The sequence below is a fragment of the Kickxella alabastrina genome, assembly GCF_025024165.1.
Source record: "Kickxella alabastrina strain RSA 675 chromosome Unknown BX661scaffold_126, whole genome shotgun sequence".
In the NCBI taxonomy this organism is placed as follows: Eukaryota; Fungi; Kickxellomycota; class Kickxellomycetes; order Kickxellales; family Kickxellaceae; genus Kickxella; species Kickxella alabastrina.
In genome coordinates, this window is record NW_026251597.1 from 1 (window position 1) to 19,517 (window position 19,517).

Consider the following 19,517-nt stretch of genomic DNA (forward strand, 5'->3'; position numbering starts at 1 on the left):
GGACCCTTGCCGTCAATGGGGTTGCCGAGAGCATCAACAACACGGCCAAGAAGGGCCTCACCGACAGGGACATCGACAATGCAGCCGGTACGCTTGACAGTGTCACCCTCCTTGATGAGACGATCGTTACCGAAAATGACAATACCAACGTTGTCAGCCTCAAGGTTAAGAGCCATACCCTGAACACCGCTCGAGAACTCAACCATCTCCTCAGCCTGGATGTTCTTCAGGCCGTAGACGCGAGCAATACCGTCACCAACGGACAGAACGCGACCGGTCTCCTGGAGGTCGACCTTGTTGGCGGCGCCCAGAATGCGGTCCTCGAGGATCGAGGTAACCTCGGAGGCAGCGGGCTTGGCACCAGCGCTGACGGAGGCCGAGGCCGAAAAGGCGCGGACCACAGCGGGGGTGGCGGCGCGAACCTAAAGTGCAATAAAAAACAAATAGGCTCTTGGAATTTAATAGACAGTGCCAAAACAAACAATAAATAATTGAGTGTATATATGAGAAAAAGTGTGTGGGACATAGATAAGCAACTTTAGGAAAGAGCAGTCACCGCTAATTTATCTCGATTGGCGTTGTCGAATCTAGCTGCACAAGATAAGCTGGATTTCATGTTGACTGCCGGGTCTTGAATTTACGACAACAAAGTTCTAGATCTGTTGAATTCAAGTAGCAGTGCGAGCACTTTTTTTGCACTAAATTCTGATTGCGTCTTTGTGTTATAAATAGTGCAATAAAAATACATACCATGGCGCGAGCGACGGGAACGCGAGTGGCGGAAGCAAGGCGGGAAACGTTCTTCAGCATTATGTTAAATTGGCAGGCTGTAATCGGTGCCTTGTTATACTTTTCTAAATAAAAATAAAACTAGTTAAATAGCGAAGAAGAAAGAAAAAAGTGAAGCAGGGGGAAAGGACTAGAATAGCTCTGCTTCCTCCTTCGCGATAAAGAAATTTGTAGGCTGCCCATGCTAAAAAAGATGCCGCAATGGCGGGAAAACCGGGCACCTCCTTTCCCCACTTCAAAATTTGCCGCAAACAACTGATAATGGAATCTGGCGAGAGCCACTCAGAGCCAATTATACTGATCAGCGCGTAATTGCCGTGATCGCGATTGCGGCTTAATCACAACTGGGCTTACAAGTGGATGGAAACAATTCGCTTAGAACATATCTCACAGAGCCTATCTTATTTTTTTGTAGCAACGAAAAAAATTGGAGAAGTTTATTTTTCTTGTTTCAATTTGCCGTTAATTGTCGCATTTTTTTACTCTCATACGCATCATTTGAAGCAACAGACTGACAAGCATAAAGACATGGCATTTGCAGGAATCTCGCGCACGTTCAACAGCCTTAAGACGGCGACCGCATTTACACGAATCTCGGTCCGCGCTCTTTACACTACACAGACAGAGGCAGCAAAGACTGCGACCGCCGCAAGCTGGTCTGCCAACTCTATTGAGCTTGTGAACCGTCTGCGCGAGCAGCAAAAGTATTATGCGACTGTTGTTATTAAGGGCCGCCCGTTTACAGTTACCCAGAATGATATTATCGTGATGGATCGCATCAAGGACTTGGAGCTTGGTGACTCGCTGTCACTTAACCAGGTTACAGAGCTTGGATCGCATGACTACACGATTAAGGGACAACCCATGGTCGACCCCAGTCTATTTAAAATTGAGGCAACGGTGATTGAGCACCCGGACGGCAAGCTGTTCACTGTTACGAAAAAGAAGCAGCGCACGGCTCACCACAAAACAACATACCACCGGAACCGCTACACTATGCTTAGAGTGTCTAAGATTGATGTTAACAAGTTTTGAAGAGTGTCAACAAATATAATACATGCGATATACAAAAAAGCAATTGACCAGCTATAAAATTAAAAGCTTAGAGGCAACATTGAAATGGAAATAGAAAGCGATTACATTGTTAGCTTGGACACGACTAGAAATACTAATATGACAGACTGACACAGGTGTAATCGTATGTGGCATATGCGAACCAAGTGCTGAATATAACAATTATCGGCACAATAAAACCAAGCCTGATTAGGGCCAGAGGTATTGATATTTGCTTGAAGCACTCGATTTCGTATGCATTTCATTTTTAACGGGTGTGATGTTTGCACACGCACATTCGTTTTGTGCAGTTTATATATTGTGCACATTCTGCCTAAAGTGGAAGGTTGAACTACATAGCGGTGCGCTGTATCGGCTGCAGAATGGTGTGGAGCCAGTAAAACAGCAGAAACATACATTTTTGTTTATAACCACGTCTGATCCGAACGGCTGCGCCAGTTGTTAGCGTACCCAAAAAAATTGTGGAAAAAGTCCAAGACATATTAATAATGACCTGTATACATCTTAGAAACATAAACTCAGCGTACTTGGTTAACTCAGTTAATAGTCAATCAGCTCAGGCTGTTGTAGTATAGTGGTTAGTACTCCACGTTGTGGCCGTGGTGACCCTGGTTCGATTCCAGGCAACAGCACATTATTTTTGCACTTTTTAGCACTGGATTGCTGAGGTTTTTTTGCATTTTTATTGCGATTGCCCACGCAAAATGTCAAATTGCACATCGTTAACTCCGTAATATAATTGAGTCGTGCAAACATTATTATAAATAGTATATTATTTATTGTATTTCAATTTAAGACGCAAAATATGTGTATTACTGCAAAATTTAAATTTATCTGGTTCTTGCACTTTTTTAAAACAACTGGGAATATTTCAGCAAATACCGAACACATTTCTGAGTGCTCATATAAATAATTATGCGGTTGTTCTTGCCGCTAGCTGGCCCAACTGTCCTGGCCCAAATGTTCTTTAGAAATATAGATGGGTTCCCACAGATTCTAGAAAAACGGTATATTGGCGATATTATCTCAAGTTTCTCAGAAGTGGTAGCTCAACACAAATCGCCACTTCGGATTCACAGATGCACCAAGGTATACTTGGACTAGTTCAGAACTAGTTTTTTCAGCGAAATATATTTTGACCACATTCGCCGTGTATTAGACAGTTCGCGCAAGGTAATAGTTACTGTTTGCGTTGAGTCAATCCGCAGCGGGGTCTTTCTATTCAATATTCATAGGTGTCTTTACACCGGCACACTGACACTCCTGCAGTTCCCGGAGATATTGACACAATAACTTTGCTGTACCTAAATGTGGTTCGTCATGTGAATGTGCCAAACCACATTTTTGTTATGGTTGATAACCAAAATCCAGACACTTTCGCGCTAGTACATTTATACCGAGCAGTTGGGGCGCAAGGTACCGGCAGTTGTTGGATATTTAAAGCCAGAGTCCAGTTGGCCGCAGAATGACATACATACTAGCACCAGTTGTTGACATATACTTTTAATTTGTTACAACTGGTGGGTATGTATATAGCAAAAAAAATTGCATATATTTTAAAAGTATAAAATAAAGATAAATGTAACCAAACATCAATACACATGGAACCATACGGAGTTAACGATGTGCAATTTGACATTTTGCGTGGGCAATCGCAATAAAAATGCAAAAAAACCTCAGCAATCCAGTGCTAAAAAGTGCAAAAATAATGTGCTGTTGCCTGGAATCGAACCAGGGTCACCACGGCCACAACGTGGAGTACTAACCACTATACTACAACAGCCTGAGCTGATTGACTATTAACTGAGTTAACCAAGTACGCTGAGTTTATGTTTCTAAGATGTATACAGGTCATTATTAATATGTCTTGGACTTTTTCCACAATTTTTTTGGGTACGCTAACAACTGGCGCAGCCGTTCGGATCAGACGTGGTTATAAACAAAAAATGTATGTTTCTGCTGTTTTACTGGCTCCACACCATTCTGCAGCCGATACAGCGCATCGCTATGTAGTTCAACCTTCCACTTTAGGCAGAATGTGCACAATATATAAACTGCACAAAACGAATGTGCGTGTGCAAACATCACACCCGTTAAAAATGAAATGCATACGAAATCGAGTGCTTCAAGCAAATATCAATACCTCTGGCCCTAATCAGGCTTGGTTTTATTGTGCCGATAATTGTTATATTCAGCACTTGGTTCGCGTATGCCACATACAATTGTATTTGTTTCATATGATTAGTGCGGCTTGCATAATGAAACAAAGTCAATTAAAGTATATTTTGACTCGTTTTTGTAGTCATCAGTGGCAATGCTTTTTTTATTATAAAAAACATCTTGTCATTAGCACTCGTCTGTCCCATTAGCATAAAATGTCATTACATGCACCTAAAGTGATATTGTTAAAGTTGCTGGCTTAACGAGTTGTTGCTATTGAGTTATATTAAAAACATTCATTCATTTATTTAATAAAATTTTTTAAACACATGGACCAGAAAACGACTTCGTTTATAGATTTCTCAGGCAAAGCAATAACCATTCCACAAAACGGGTTCCTTGGCGCGTGCATCGATGTTAACGATTACGAAAAGATCAACCGGATCGGCGAAGGAACCTACGGAATAGTATACCGTGGACGACACAAAAAAAGTCAAAAAATAGTTGCGCTGAAGCGCATGCGAGTGAGCATTAGCGACAATACACCTGGTTTGCCGCTTTCCAGCTTCCGGGAAATTGCAATCCTCAAGCGCCTGCACCATCCAAACATTGTTAATGTAGTGGACATTGCAGCTGGCCACGGAATCGACAGCATTTTCATGGTGATGGACTACTGCGAATGCGATCTGGGAACATTGTTGGACAACATGTCGACACCGTTTTCGCACGGCGAGGTGAAAAGCTTGGTGCAGCAGATGCTGTGCGGAATGGAGTATTGTCACAACCATTTTGTTGTGCATAGAGATCTGAAGCTGCCCAATCTGCTTTTGACAAAAAACGGCGAGCTCAAGGTTGCTGATTTCGGACTTGCTCGACTATTTCACGAGCCTCAGCAGCCGATGACACCACAGGTGGCAACTCTATGGTATCGATCGCCAGAGCTCATTCTCGGATCAACCGAGTACACGACAGCAATCGATATGTGGTCGGCCGGATGCATTTTGGGCGAGCTTTTGGTCCATCGTCCGTTTATGCCAGGCAAGAGCGAGTTTGAGCAGATGCGCCTGATTGTCAACATGATTGGGGCGCCGAGCGACAGGATATGGCCGGGATTCAGCCAGCTGCCGATGGCGCGGTCCATGCGGCTCCCCGAAAACAAATACAACAATTTGAAGGTTGCTGTGCGCAATGCCAGCACCAACACCATCCTGTTGCTGAACGCGCTGCTCACGTACGATCCCCGCAAGCGCATTGGAGTGCAAAAGGCGCTGGATCACCCGTATTTCTACGAAATGCCAACAGGTAGAGTGTTGCGATTGAATGGAATGTTGAAAGCAAACACCTCCAAATTAATTAATTAATGGGAGAATTTATACGCTCATACTAAAGTTGTCACCGTAATTTTTCAAACTTGTTACCACCATTTTTTCTGTAGCTGTCAGGCCTGTAATTCAGTAGCAGTCGAGTCAGGTGAGGAGCCGCCATTTTGCGGACGTCGATTTCGCCGCAGATAGTAGCAATCCAACCATGTGATTGGAATTGTAAAGAGAATACACACTTAAGCATTCTGATTGTGTTTTTCTGTTCACACGGCCACGCCGCGTCACTCGCTCTAGATGCTCTGGCGGCGTTTCTCTTTCCTCCACTTTACTACTTTTTTACTTTCATTGTTAGAAAATTTCCACTATACAATAGAATACAATTGCGCTCACTTTTTTATTTCTGATTTATGCAAAAAAAATCTTTATATACAACAGTCTGTCTCTTCAAGAACCAACAGCCATTTCGCGCTCTTATTTCACCTTATTCTGCCATGACAATTTTGCGCTTGGGCAACACCAACTCATCTCCTTCTTCCTACGCGCGTCACTTTCTGACAACTGCAAGCACCAGTGACAAGCCCGAGCAAACACCTGCACCTACGATGGTCATCCAAAAGGGCACCCAGGGCATAACCCTGTCACAGCTCGACAGCTACAAGGACGAATTTGACGCCGACATCAAGAACAGACTGGCTAAGCTGACAATCTCGCGCGAATCCTACAGCAACGCGCTAGAGAACCGCGATGTGGTTGTCCAACACCCACCAGTATTTTCGCACAAGCTGGCAATCGACGCACCGATCACGAACCAGAAGGTCAGTGGTCGATGCTGGATTTTTGCCGGGCTCAATATGCTGCGGCAGAGCATGATGAGCGAATACAAGTTGGAAAAGCTGGAGCTCTCGCAGCCGTACCTTTTCTTCTACGACAAGATGGAGAAGTCCAACTGGTTCCTGGAGAACGTCTTGAAGACGCTCGACGAGGATCTCGACGGGCGTGTCGTGCAGTACCTTTTGAAGGACCCTGTTGGTGACGGTGGCCAGTGGGATATGTTTGTTGCACTGATTGAGAAGTATGGCGTGGTGACCAAGGAGGCGTTCACAGAGACATTCCACACGTCAAACTCGAGGGAAATGGACAAGCTCATCACGGCCAAGCTGCGCGACTACGCCAAGAAGCTGCGCAACGCATACGCAGAGGGCAAGAAGGAGGACGAGCTGCGCGCATTCAAGCACGATATGCTTGAGGAAATCCACCGCATCATGGTCATTTCCTTGGGCCACCCGCCGACAAAGTTCAACTGGGCGTTCTACAACAAGGACAAGGAGTTCAAGGAGTTCCGGGACCTGACGCCGTTGGGCTTTTACCGCGACCATGTCAAGCAGGACTGCACGCAGACAGTGTCTCTGATACACGATCCGCGCAACGAGTACATGAAGAAGTACACGGTTAAGTACCTGGGCAACGTGGTGGGCGCCGATGACGTGCACTACATCAACTTGGGTGTCGCGGACATCAAGCGCTATGCAGCCGAGGTCATCAAGGCCGGGCGACCCGTTTGGTTCGGCTGCGATGTTGGAAAGTTCCACTCGCGCGACAAGGGCATGATGGACACGAAGCTGCACGACTACAAGGTTGCGTTTAACTTTGGGTTTAACATGGATAAGGCTGAGCGCCTGCAGTACGGCGAGAGCCTGATGACGCACGCGATGGTTTTGACGGGCGTGCATATTGAGGACGACAAGACCGTGCGCTGGCGGATCGAGAACAGCTGGGGCGAGGACTACGGCAACAAGGGCTACCTGATTATGACTGACCGTTGGTTTGACGAGTTTGTCTACCAGATCGTGCTGGAGAAGCGCGACATTCCGGACCATGTACTGGACGTGCTCAAGCAGGACGCCGTCGTGCTGCCGCCCTGGGATCCCATGGGCGCGTTGGCCCAGTGAGGCCCAATGATAGAGCAATTTTTTAAACTTTTTTTTATCCAATCAAAATTTTTACTTTCTTGTCCAAGTGGTAAGGCCACGGAACAGCCGGGCCAACCGCAGCGGCCTTTGCAGCGTAGATGGTCCACAAAGGCAGGCTGATTGAACTGCACGCGACCAGCATCACTTTCGCTGCCAGTTGAAAAAATGCAGTGCTTTTGGTAAGCTTTCCAATCTTAGTCGATAGTGCGGTTCAAGCACACTGTCTACCACCTTGACTATCACAGATATACAAGAGATACAAGAGATACAGAGATGGGGGATGTGGCCGGTTTGGAGATAGCGTGAGGAGCGAGATGGCTGGGAGTGGGTTATTCTCTTGATCCCCCAAAACGCATCGTAGGCTTTCTGCTTTATTCATCCATCTCTGCGCCATAAAAAAAATCACTCCCCAGTGATGCGCCAAACAACCAAAAAAATTTTTACTTTGAAAAATACAAATCTTGCTTTCTTCAACCACACACTCTTTCTCTCTCTCCACCTCTTTCTTTCTTTTCTTCACACCCAGTTTCTTTTCAATTATTTATATTCATATTTTTTATATATATATATTCCAGGGTTATCCACCTATATTCTACTATATATAAAAGAAAATGGGCGTCAAGGGGACCGTTAATCCGGAGGAGAACTTTGAGCCTCCCACCTTTACCATCAAGGAGCTGCGCGACTGCATTCCCAAGCACTGCTTTGAGCGCGATACCCTGCGCTCCTTCAGCTATATCTTCTACGACCTATGCGGTGTTGCGTTCCTATGCTACTGCGCCTCGCACATTTCGATGCTTCCTGCGATTCTTCGCTTGCCTGCCTGGATCGCGTACTGTATCTGCCAGGGTGTCGTCTGTACTGGTATCTGGGTCATTGCTCATGAATGGTAAGTTATAAAATTTATGCTATATAAGCATTGGCGTTCAGCCACTTTTTGTGATGTGGGAGTTTCTGAAACTTTTTTTTTTCACATCATGCATATTTGTGGTTGTGAGTGCTTGTGCGATGCAGTAAGAGATCGGTTGCATTATAAAACAGCAGAAGCAGTAGTGCTGGGTTAATCGCTTTATTTATTGCTCGCTGTGCGACTTTGCTGGGAGGATGTGCTGGGGAATTATAGCCGCTTCCCGAATTAGTACTTTAAATTGGTTGATCTTCTCTTGCCGTTTCTGTGCATAACATTTGTCTTTTTTATCAATATTGGAGACATCCGACTCTGCAACTCTCCTGCGCCTCTTCCCAGCTTATCTTTCTCATATCTCATCGCTTGGTGGGCGGGCTAGTTCTTGAATGCCGACGAACCAAAAACATTCACGTACACTATTTTTCTTTCTTCAGAGCTTCGTGGAACATGGCAGTAAACTGGAAAATCCCCTCCCTTTTCACATTGCTCAGCTTTCACATTCCAAAATCTTGCGCCGCAACCTGTTTTTGCATTTATTTATAACAAAGCAAGCTAATTAAGCAAAAAAACATGCAAATATCTGATTGTTCTTCATCGACTATAGTGGACACGGAGGATTCTCGGCCGACATAGCCACCAACAACATCACGGGCTGGGTCTTGCACTCGGCGCTTCTGGTCCCATACTACTCATGGAAGTACTCGCACTCACAGCACCACAAGAACACCAACAACATGACCCGCGACGAGGTATTCGTTCCCCGCACAAAGGCGTACCGTGGTCTGGAGGGTAAGCCCTCGACGCCGGCATGGGTGGAGGACTCTATCTTCGAGGAGACGCCCATATACCACCTGTTCAAGGTTGTCCTTCAGTCACTTTTCGGCTGGCCCATGTACTTGTTCTGTAACTCCTCCGGGCCCAAGTACGCCCGCGGAGCCTCGCACTTCAACCCGAACTCGGTTCTCTTCAAGCCCGAGAACTACTGGAACATTTTCAACAGCGATGTTGGCATTCTGATCACGGCCAGCGTTCTCGCTTACTTTAGCTATGTGTACTCGGCTGCCACCGTGTTCTTCTACTATGGCGGGCCCTACCTGGTTGTCAACTTCTTCCTGGTCACCATTACGTTCTTGCAGCACACCGACGCAAAGGTCCCGCACTACAACGATGACAGCTGGGACTTTATACGCGGCGCTCTGTCAACCGTTGATCGCGACTACGGATGGGCCCTCAATGTGTGCTTGCATCATATCAATGACACACATGTTGCGCACCACGTTTTCTCGCAGATGCCGCATTACCATGCAGTGGAGGCCACAAAGCACCTGAAGAAGAAGCTGGGCAAGCATTATCACTACGACAACACCAACTTTTTGGTCTCACTGTACAAGACCTACAAGCACTGCCAGTTCGTCGAGGAAGCTGGGTCTATTCTGTTCTTTAGAAACACCTCGACCCCTGCTATCAAGTCGACTTGATTACAATATACACTGCTTTTTATTATTATTCCGCATATAAAATTTCCAATACCAACTATTTTTTTATTAATGATAATAGAACCTTTTATTTTTTAGAATAGACGTTTGGTAAAGCCACTGCTTGACCCAGTTTGCGTCTCCTTCTTGTACAAGCGGTATGCTTCTCTCAAATGCTCCGGTTTCAACGGGCCCTCCTCCGCCTCCCCGCGCTCTACCTTAAGCTGGACAGCTCTCTCGACAATCTCGCCAACAAAGACCTTTGAGAACCCAGCCAGCACAAAGGTCAAAGTCGAAGATATCTGCTGATTCAATATATGATAAGCCAATTTCTTAACCGACCCCTTGTTGAGTGCAGTACGGCGATAAACGTCGTATCTTTGTCGTTGGTTGTCTGTCATTTGATCCCACATTTCTTTAATTTCGGCTTTGCTTTGGTGCACCAAAGTGATGGAGTCTTCGGTATCGCTGGTTGACCCACCACCACCACCACCACCACCACCACTGGCACCGGTGGGTCCTCCCCCCATGCTGCTGCTTGCTCCCAAGTCATCGAATTCCTCATAGTCCGCGGCACCACCACCACCACCACCACCACCGCTACTAGCAGCAGCAGCAGAAACAGAAAAAGAGGAAAGTGCGTCATTGGAATTCATACCAGTGTTAGATCCAGATCTCCTCCTCCCATCCATTCCCTTATCAGCATCCTGCTGCTCACCATCCCCCGGTGCTGACATGCCCATCAAACTGCCCCTACGGGCTTTCTTCTCCGGACCCATAGGTATAACCAGGTTATCCAAGGAAACCGTAGAAATGCTCGACATGGGATTGCGAGGCTTAGTGGGCGTGAATGCACCGGTCCGAATGAGTGGTTTGCGGATAAGACCGGCAACAGAGGAAGTGGTCAAGGTTACATTGGTGGAGACAATTGCGGATGCAGGGCTGGGGCCGGAGGCAGAGGCGGATGTGGAGGCTGCTGCTATCCGTCGCTTTTTTTGTCGCAGCAGGCCGGTTGGTGTCAGGGCTGTTAGGCGGGGTCTCTTTTTCAAAGAAGCAATGGGTGGGGTGGTGGTAGTGCCGGTTCCAGCTCCAGCTCCAGCTCCGGCTCCAGCTCCGGTATTAGTTCCGGATATAGATCCGTTTGCTGGTGATCCTGCGCCAGATGCGCTCCGCGACTGGTCAGAAGACATATTTTTTTGCGTGTTTTGTTGTATTACCAAAGTATGAAAGGGAATATTTAAATGTAAAGCGAATAAGTGGTGAATAATCTATTCACACTAAAAAGCAAACGTAATGCTTGTTTGCCCAGACATTTACCGGTAAACATTAAACTTGTGGGCAGAGCCCAGTCAAATCCATGTGAATTAGTTAAGTAAAAAATAAATAATAAAGATATAAAACAAAAAAATCACCGTCTTTCGCGTTCACGAACACGGCGCTTGCGAGCACGCTCAGCCTCCTCTTGCCGCCTCTCCTCCTCCTCATCCTCCTGTCGACCAATCTTCGCACTAATACGCTCTTCCCGCATCAGCTGCGACGCCGAGACCTCCATATCATCACCATCGTCATCGTCGTCATCGACATCCCTGTATTGCACACCCAGCATCCTGCGAATCGACCCCTCTCGATACCTGGTACCACCCTCTTCCTCATCATCAACCACAAAGTCATCCAACGAGTCATAGTCGCTCTCATCATCATGATCATCGTAGTATTCCTCGCGCCTGCGCTTCTGCATCACACCACCACCACCAGCACGGTTTGGTCTTCCAATGGCGCTGTTGTTCCTGGGCAGTACACGCTGATCGCCGCCGCGGGGTCTGCTATTTTCGCCAGCACGCAGTGCCGGTGGCACTAACGGCCGGCCACCGCGACCATCCAAACGTGGGACCGGACTGCGGACCGACCGGGCGTCGCGCTCATCCCGGGTACTGCGCGCCCTCGCAGGGGCCAGAGCACCCGGCTGGGCCCTGCGCTCAGCAGCTCCACTGACACTATCCCGCAAAGCACCACGGCCAGGTAGCATAGGCCTTCTAGCGGCCAAATTCGCACCAGAACGCACGCCAAAGCGGTCAATCTCGCGCTCGGGCGGCTTGCGCACGGTTTGCTGTTGTTCCTGCGGCGGCAGCCGCCCAGGCGCCCTTGGCACAGCTGGATCGGCAAACGCAGGGGCAGCAGCAGCACGGTCATGCCGCACTGCGGGCCGCCGCTTGCCCGCGACCATCCTGTGTGTCAGCGAGGTTGTGGTGGGCCTTGGGGGCTGTCGCACATGCTGTGTGCCGACTGGAGCAGGGCAGTGCGCAAGGCCGGGGGCGCTGCTCCGGCCTTGCGCAGGCGCAGCCTGCCTTCTATCCACAGGCGACCGCGACCGGGCTCTCCTGTTGTCTGTCGGCGACTGAGCCCAAGCAGCTTTCCTGGGCGACTGGCTGCGGTCGCCGGCTCGCCGAACCCCGGCACTCTGCAAAACAGCACGGCCAGCCGGGCTCCTGGTGGGCAAAGGCGCCGCCCTCGAGGAACCCAATCCGGGCTGCGCGCCAGTCCGCGGCGCCTTGTCCGCGCTTTTCGCTGGCGCAGCCGCGTTCTGCGCAGCAATCTGCATAAGCTCCTGGAAGCTCACTGGCTGAGCCTCCGCCGGTTTCTTCGCTCCCGCCACAGCCGAATTGGCCTCAGGCCTTCTGGCCACGCTGCTCTTCGCACCGGTACCGCTACCACCCGCATATCCCGCCTTTTGCTGTTGTTGCTGCTGCATGGGCTGTTGCTTCTGTCGCTGTGTCTGCTTGCGCTGCGCCTCATCAGCCCTCTCTGCCTCGGCCCTCTCCTGCTTGCGCCTCTCCAGCGCCATTTTTGCGCGCTTCTGCCTTTGGTTCTCATCATGCTCGCGTTGCTGAATGCGCTCCTCCACCAGCCTTTTCCTTCGCCTTTCGTCTGCCTCGCGCTCGCTGCTTCTGTCTTTGTTGGATATTGCGCCCGCTAGGCGCTTGCGTTCCTGTGCTGCGCGCTCAATGTCAGCCTTGTTGCGATCGGCCAGCTGCATGAGCCTCTCAAACTACACGAATAAGAATGTAAATGCGCATGTTCATGTTAGCATTGAGAGCACACACCTTGTTGTTGTTGTTGTTGTTGTTGTTGTTGTTGTTGTTGCTGCTGCTGCTATTGTTGTTGTGTATACGCATTGGCAAGGGAGACAAGTGGAGGGGTTGTCGGTTCTTACATCCGTGCCCATTTGCAAGTTGAGTGTGTGAATTTGGGTGTTATGAAATCGTGAGTAAATGAAAAGTATTGCAATGCCAAAGGGATAAAGATAAATATGGAACGAAAAATTTTTAATCCATTTTTTCGGTTGTCGAGTTTTGAAGGATGGGAGGAAAAAAGTCTGATTTTTTTTTGAGTATTTGCGCCCAAAAAAATTCAAGTTCGGAGATGCTGACGTGCAGCAAAGTCGCATCCCCCTTTTTAATATCACTTATGCAGCTATCTATTCTTTAGTTTTTATTTGAACGACGCCAGCCTTTTACAGCCTTTTTGACACTCTCAATTCGAAATGCAAAGTGACTCTCAACAGCCACGGCGCCGGAAGAACCAAAGGCAACCAAACACAGCCACAGCCACGCACAGCAGCGCCGGAAAGCCCCTGACGCGGGCCAAGCGCATCTCCCAGGCCATATCAAACCGCGACTTGACAACACTCAAACTGCTGGCACGCACCGGCGATGGATTCCAGACAATACGGCTGCGACGCCGAGCATGGTAAAGAAGCACAACAGCACAAACAAACATCCTCTTTGAAAAAAGACAACGCAGCTACGAAGAAAAAAACCCCAAGGTTTAAATGTACATGCTCGTTTTTAGGCCACTACTGCTTAATTTTAGATCATTGACTGATGCCGGCAACCGCACAGTACCGCATCCAGACGAGGGCCAGCTGGCACTGGATATTCCGCGGACGGGCCTTCCACAGTCGCCCGAGTACAGGCGCGATGCATCAGCGGCAAAGCGGCGACAGGGGCAGTTGGGCGAGGTTGTGCGGGCGGTTCTGCGCAACTACCCGTGGCTAAGCTACTATCAGGGCTTCCACGAGCTCTCCCTGACATTCCTCAGCGTGTTCGGCAGTGAGAGACCAGCTATTGAGGCCGCCAAAATGGTATCCCTATTCCTCATGCGCGACGCCATGTCCAGCGACCTAGACCTGGTCCTCAAACAGCTAAACCTTCTCTACTCGCTGCTCGAAACAACAAGCCCCAAGCTCCACGCATTGCTGACTGAGCTCGATGTGCCCGCGTTCTTCGCTATCAGCTGGGTGCTGACGTGGTTCGCGCATGATCTAGATGAGTTCCAGGATATCTGCCGCATCTACGACTTTCTCATCACCATGCCGCCAATGCAAGTTATCTACATGGCAGCGGCAATGCTCAAGCGCAACGAAGAGGACATTCTCGCCTACGACAGGGACTTTGCCATCATTCATACTGGGCTCGTCAAGCTGCCGGGCCGCATTCGCAATTGGCACGCGATTATCGAGGACTCATATTACATGCAGATTGAGTTTCCGCCGGCCAAGCTGCAACACATGGGGCAGATTATTCTGCCCAAGTTTTCTGCCGTCAACACATACGAGGCAACGTGGAGGCGGCTGGATCCGGCGAGGCCGATGGCGTTCGAGAGCCTGCTGCCTGCGGTCAGAAACGGGTGCCATCCCTTGGCTGGCAATGTTGATTCGTCGGCCGAGGGCGGGAGGATTAATCGGATGGCCGGGGTTATTGACCTCACCAATTCGGCTCAGAAGGCGCGCAACTTGGCGCTTCAACATAAGTGGCCACTGATGGTCGCCACCGTGGCTTCAGCAACTATGCTCATGTACGCATGGATGCTGATGCAGCAGCTCCAGATCCATCCGTAGGCAGCACAGATCATTCTCATTCTTTTTTCATTGTTGTTGTTGTTGTTGTGCGCAAACACATAAAAAAGTATATCAGATATTTGAATTGTTTGGATGGGTTTATGCAAATAAAAACGAAGACACAGTGAGTGCCATTAGGTGCACAAGCTGCTTGACAGCCGTGCTGAACACAACCACGAGGCCAGCCCACAGAACATTAATGTCAAATAGCACAGAGATTGCCGTCGAGTGCGAGGTGAACACCAAAAAATCAAGCAGCCACGGGTAATACGACTCGTTGTACTCCCAGATAACTAGCAGAAGCATCAGCACCTTGCCGAATCCCGAAATAATCAACGCTGTCGAAATAGTCGCCCACCACCTAGCCTGCCTAAACGACCTCTGGTGAATAACCGACGCGAGCAAAATCCCCACGAGCAACGCTGCTGCATCAATCGCAGACAAGATCAAAATAAACAAATACTGCAATGCAAACGAATGCTGCTTCTCAAACAACAATTCGCTCTGCCCGCGCAGCCGCCCGCCCTCCTCCAGCCGGAACCAATCAATGTACACGCTGAAGAGTATCAGGAGTATGCCCAGTTTGCCCACATTCTTCTCGATAAAGGCATGGCGGAATTCGAGCTTGTTGACCAGCAGGTGGCGGTACACCTGTGGTTTGTGTAGGAGCATGTCGATGAACATTATTATGACATCGTGCTCAACGTACTTGTCTGCAAAGCTCTTGCAGTTCTCGCACTGCGTTAGTCGGATGTGCTCGACGCCGTATTCGGTGTATAGACTGGCTACTGGGAACCCGCATTCGATGCAGATCTGCCTGACTGTTGTCGTAGACGCTTCTCCTGATGCTGAGGGCGACTCGGCCATCAGTGGGGACTGCGGTGTCTCTACATTTTTTTGCGCAAAAGGAATTTTGATTGAATACCAAGGGTGGGGGAGGGCATTCAACCAGTTTCTTGACATTAGTTCATGTGTGCGTACAGAAAAAAAACACGAGTTGGTTGTGGCTTATCAGAGAGCGGATCCAACTGATCTCGAGCTGCGTGCTTACGTGGTCCAAACGTTAGTGTCACTGCTGTCAGAACCAGGATGACCACCAGGGCAAACAGCACTCGCCGCTGTGGATCATCCAAGACATGGCACTCGCAGCCCATTCGGTTGCAGCTGATGACATCCGTGTCATCACCGAGTATCCTGACCGAAGTTGCACTAAGCGTACATATCAATGTGTGCACGTATTGGCTTGCTGGAAGAATAATCGAGTTTTGAAGCATTTTATTCGGCCCCAAGAAAACAAAAACATTTTTTAATTTTAATTTTACAAGTTAGAGCTTTGAAAATATTTCAGAGCAATAGTCATTCGTTTGCTTTATGGCAAAGTGCAAAGTATGTCAAGTGATCACCAAGGAAGAAAAAAAAGGGCAAAATAAAAATCCAGTTTGGGCGCTGTTTTGAATTGTTCTTCTTTGTTAGCAGCCACCTTTTGATGTTGAGGAAAAAAAAAAGGACTCGCGGAAAAGCGAAGAATGAAAAATAAAAAATGTGTATTTGCATTTGCATTTAATTTGGATTCTTTTCTTTTTTTTCTCCTTTTCTCTCTGTTTCTCAAATTTCAGTATTTTTTTTGCTCCCCCAACTTTACCTTCACCACACTACTGTTTTTATTTATACCTTACACCTTGAATTTGTTTTGTAACTTTGCTTATTTACAAAATGTCGTCGAGTGCTACTTCTCAGGAGGCTCTGGCTAGTAGTCTTCAACAAACTCTCAGCCCCAATACACAGGAGCGCAAGCAAGGTATGTTTTTATTACTAAATAAAATCCCGCTGCATTATGAATTTCAGCCCTCGTCGGAGCCGGCATTGTACTAAATTCAACCGTCACCTTGCCATTTCTCCCCCTCACACTTTCTTGCCGCGTGTAGCCGAGCAGTACCTGGGCTCCATCGAAAAAGCGCCGCACTTTGTTGTCCCCCTGCTGCAGCTGGTCAATGACTCAGGAACAAACGACAACATTCGCTTTGCAGCGGCACTGTACTTTAAAAACTTTGTCAAGCGCTGCTGGCCGCAGAGCGAGGACACCGAGGACACCGATGAGACGCTGTTGGAAGAGGACCGCAGAGTAGTAAAGAGCGAGATCGTGAACCTAATGATCACGGTGCCCAAGCGGCTGCAACTGCAGATTGGCGAAGCCGTGTCAATCATCGCCGAGAGCGACTTCCCGGAGCAGTGGCCAGAGCTGATTCTCACATTGGTGTCCAAGCTGTCGGCAACAGACTACCACGTAAATAACGGCATCCTGCAAACGGCCCACACCGTGTTCCGGGAGTGGCGGTCGGCGTTCCGCTCCGATCGGCTGTACACAAAGATCAACCTTGTGATGGACCAGTTCAAAGACGCGTACCTGGAGGTGTTTGTGACAACAGACCGCCTGCTTGACGAGCACGCAAGCAACCCCGCGGCGCTGAAGGTGCTGCTGCACTCGCTAATGCTTCTGTGCCAGATCTACTACGACCTCAACTGCCAGGATCTGCCGCCGTTCTTCGAGGACAACATGGGCGAGTTTATGCAGACGTTCCACAAGTACCTGGTGTACAAAAACCCACATGCTGAGAGCGACGACGATGCGCCCGGCGACCTGGAGGAGGTCAAATCGAGCATCTGCGAGATCATCAATCTGTACGCCCTGCGCTACGAGGAGGAGTTCAAGCAGCTACCGCAGTTTGTTGAGACCGTGTGGAGCATGCTGACAGTCGTTGGCAACGGGCCCAAGTACGACAACATTGTCAGTACTGGTATGTCCTTCCTGTGTACGGTGGTTCGCAACCCGCACCACCGCGAGCTATTTTCGACCAGCGAGTCGTTGAAGCTGATCTGCGAGCGCATCATCATCCCCAACACAGCACTGCCTGAGGCCGACGAGGAAATGTTCGAGGACGACCCGCTGCAGTTTGTGCGCCGCGAAGTTGAGAGCGACAGCGCCGGGACCCGCCGCGAGGCCGCCGCCGAGCTGGTCTCCGGCCTGCTGGAGCAGTTTGCAACTGAGACGACGCAGGTCATGTCGCAGTATATCCAAAAGGGCCTTGCGCAGTACGCTGCCAACCCCACTGCGAACTGGCGCGACAAGGATGTGGCGCTGTTCCTTGTAGCCTCTGTGGCTGTCGTTGCGTCCGTGCACTCGCTCGGGGCCACGCGCGTCAACGAGCTGGTTGACGTGGCTGAATTCTTCAGCACGCAGATTATTCAGCACCTGCAGAACGTGGGCTCTGACACCGGGTCGCCCATCCTCAAGGCTGACGCGATTAAGTACGTTGTCACTTTCCGTAGCCAGCTGCCGCGCGAGCTGCTGGTCCAGGCGCTCCCCCTGCTGGCCGCGCACCTGGCGCACCCCGACGCCGTGGTAGCCACGTACGCGGCCTTTGCCATCGAGCGGCTGCTGGTGCAAAAGCGCGACAACACAATGCTGTTCTCACCCGCCGACGTGCAGCCACTGGCGCAGCCCATGCTGGGCCACATATTTACTGCGCTGGACTCGGCCGACTCGCCGCAGAAGCTGGCCGAGAACGAGTACCTGATGAAGACCGTCATGCGCATCGTGCTCGCCACACGCACCAACATTCTGCCGCTGGCGCCGGCCGCGCTGGCCAAGCTGGCGGCCATCCTGGCCGAGGTCTCAAAGAACCCGAGCAACCCGCGCTTCAACCACTTTATGTTTGAGGCTATTGGCGCGCTGGCCCGGTTCTCGTGCGCAGCCGAGGGTGCTGCGCTCGCGCAGTTTGAAGCCACGTTGTTCCCGATATTCCAGGGTATCCTACAGGGGGACGTGGTCGAGTTCATGCCGTACTTGTTCCAGATCCTCGCGCAGCTGTTGTCCATGCACCAGGGCGGCACGGGCCTGCCTGAGGCTTACGTCAGCCTACTGCCTCCGCTGCTGCAGCCCGCCCTATGGTCCGCGCAGGGCAACATCCCTGCCCTCGTGCGCCTGCTGCAGAGCTTCCTACAGGTCGGCGGTGCGCAGCTCGCGGCCAGCGGCCAACTGGAGCCAATCCTGGGCGTCTTCCAGCGCTTAATTGCGTCGCGCACCAATGACCACCACGGGTTCAACCTGCTTTTGGCGATCACGCAGTTCGCACCGCCTGCCGCACTGAAGCAGTACCTCAAGCCGATCCTGACCCTGTGCTTGACGCGCCTGCAGGCGTCGCGCACAACAAAGTTTACGCGTAACTTTGTGCACTACGCGGCCTCGGTCATGTGCATTGGTGCGCAGAGCGGCGCCGGCGTGGATGTTTTCTTCGATGCCATGGATTCCATCCAGCCGAATCTGATGGCCACACTGCTGAGCAATGTGCTTCTGGAGGCCGTGCCCAAGGTTATCGGCCGTGTCGAGCGCAAGACAACTGTTGTCGGCTTTGGGCTGATGGTCGCTTCGCCACGCTTCCAGTCGGCACCCACCTATGTGCCACTGACCACTGCCGTGCTCGACCAGTTGGCTACCATGCTGATGGATACTGCGATCAAGGAGACAAAGTCGCAGGCTGATGCCAGCGCCGCCCCTGCATCTTCTGAGGACGCAGCTGCGGCGGCTGCTGCATCGACTGTGGCCGCTGATGAGGATCTGGACTCGCTCGAGGTTGAGGCTTCAGAGTACCAGGCGTCGTATGCCAAGCTGGCTACGCTGGGCGACATCAAGATTGACCCGTGCCCACAGATTGTCAACTCAGCCGCAGGTCTTGGCCAGATCCTGCGCCCAGTCCAAGCCCAGATCTCTGCAGCCGTCCAGCAGCTGTCCGCTGATAAGCGCCAGTTTATTACGTCGATAGTCTCGAACTAGATGACTTGTTTTATTTCATTTTTAATTTTTAATTTACACTTTGATGTTTCAGGAACCAAAATTCCATTCTTTTCTATTGGTTTATAGAGTAT

General features: G+C 49.9%; 2 protein-coding genes and 2 non-coding genes across 4 annotated transcripts; 1 reads left to right on the forward strand and 3 right to left on the reverse strand.

The window, feature by feature from the left end:
• Positions 1-2: 2 nt before the first annotated feature.
• Positions 3-176, reverse strand: BX661DRAFT_137757 (ATP synthase subunit alpha; the record flags this gene model as incomplete). Its single annotated transcript, XM_051532704.1, has 1 exon — positions 3-176. A coding segment is annotated over one exon (174 nt), but the record flags the coding sequence as incomplete, so codon positions are not given.
• A 2,247-nt stretch (positions 177-2,423) lies between these two features.
• BX661DRAFT_t171 lies at positions 2,424-2,495 on the forward strand. Its single transcript has one exon. It is a non-coding gene; the product is annotated as a tRNA-His (tRNA).
• A 1,079-nt stretch (positions 2,496-3,574) lies between these two features.
• On the reverse strand, positions 3,575-3,646 carry BX661DRAFT_t172. Its single transcript has one exon. It is a non-coding gene; the product is annotated as a tRNA-His (tRNA).
• Positions 3,647-9,834: 6,188 nt separating this feature from the next.
• BX661DRAFT_137055 (uncharacterized protein) lies at positions 9,835-10,134 on the reverse strand (the record flags this gene model as incomplete). The annotated part of the gene is made up of 1 exon (XM_051532687.1): positions 9,835-10,134. A coding segment is annotated over one exon (300 nt), but the record flags the coding sequence as incomplete, so codon positions are not given.
• Positions 10,135-19,517: the final 9,383 nt, after the last annotated feature.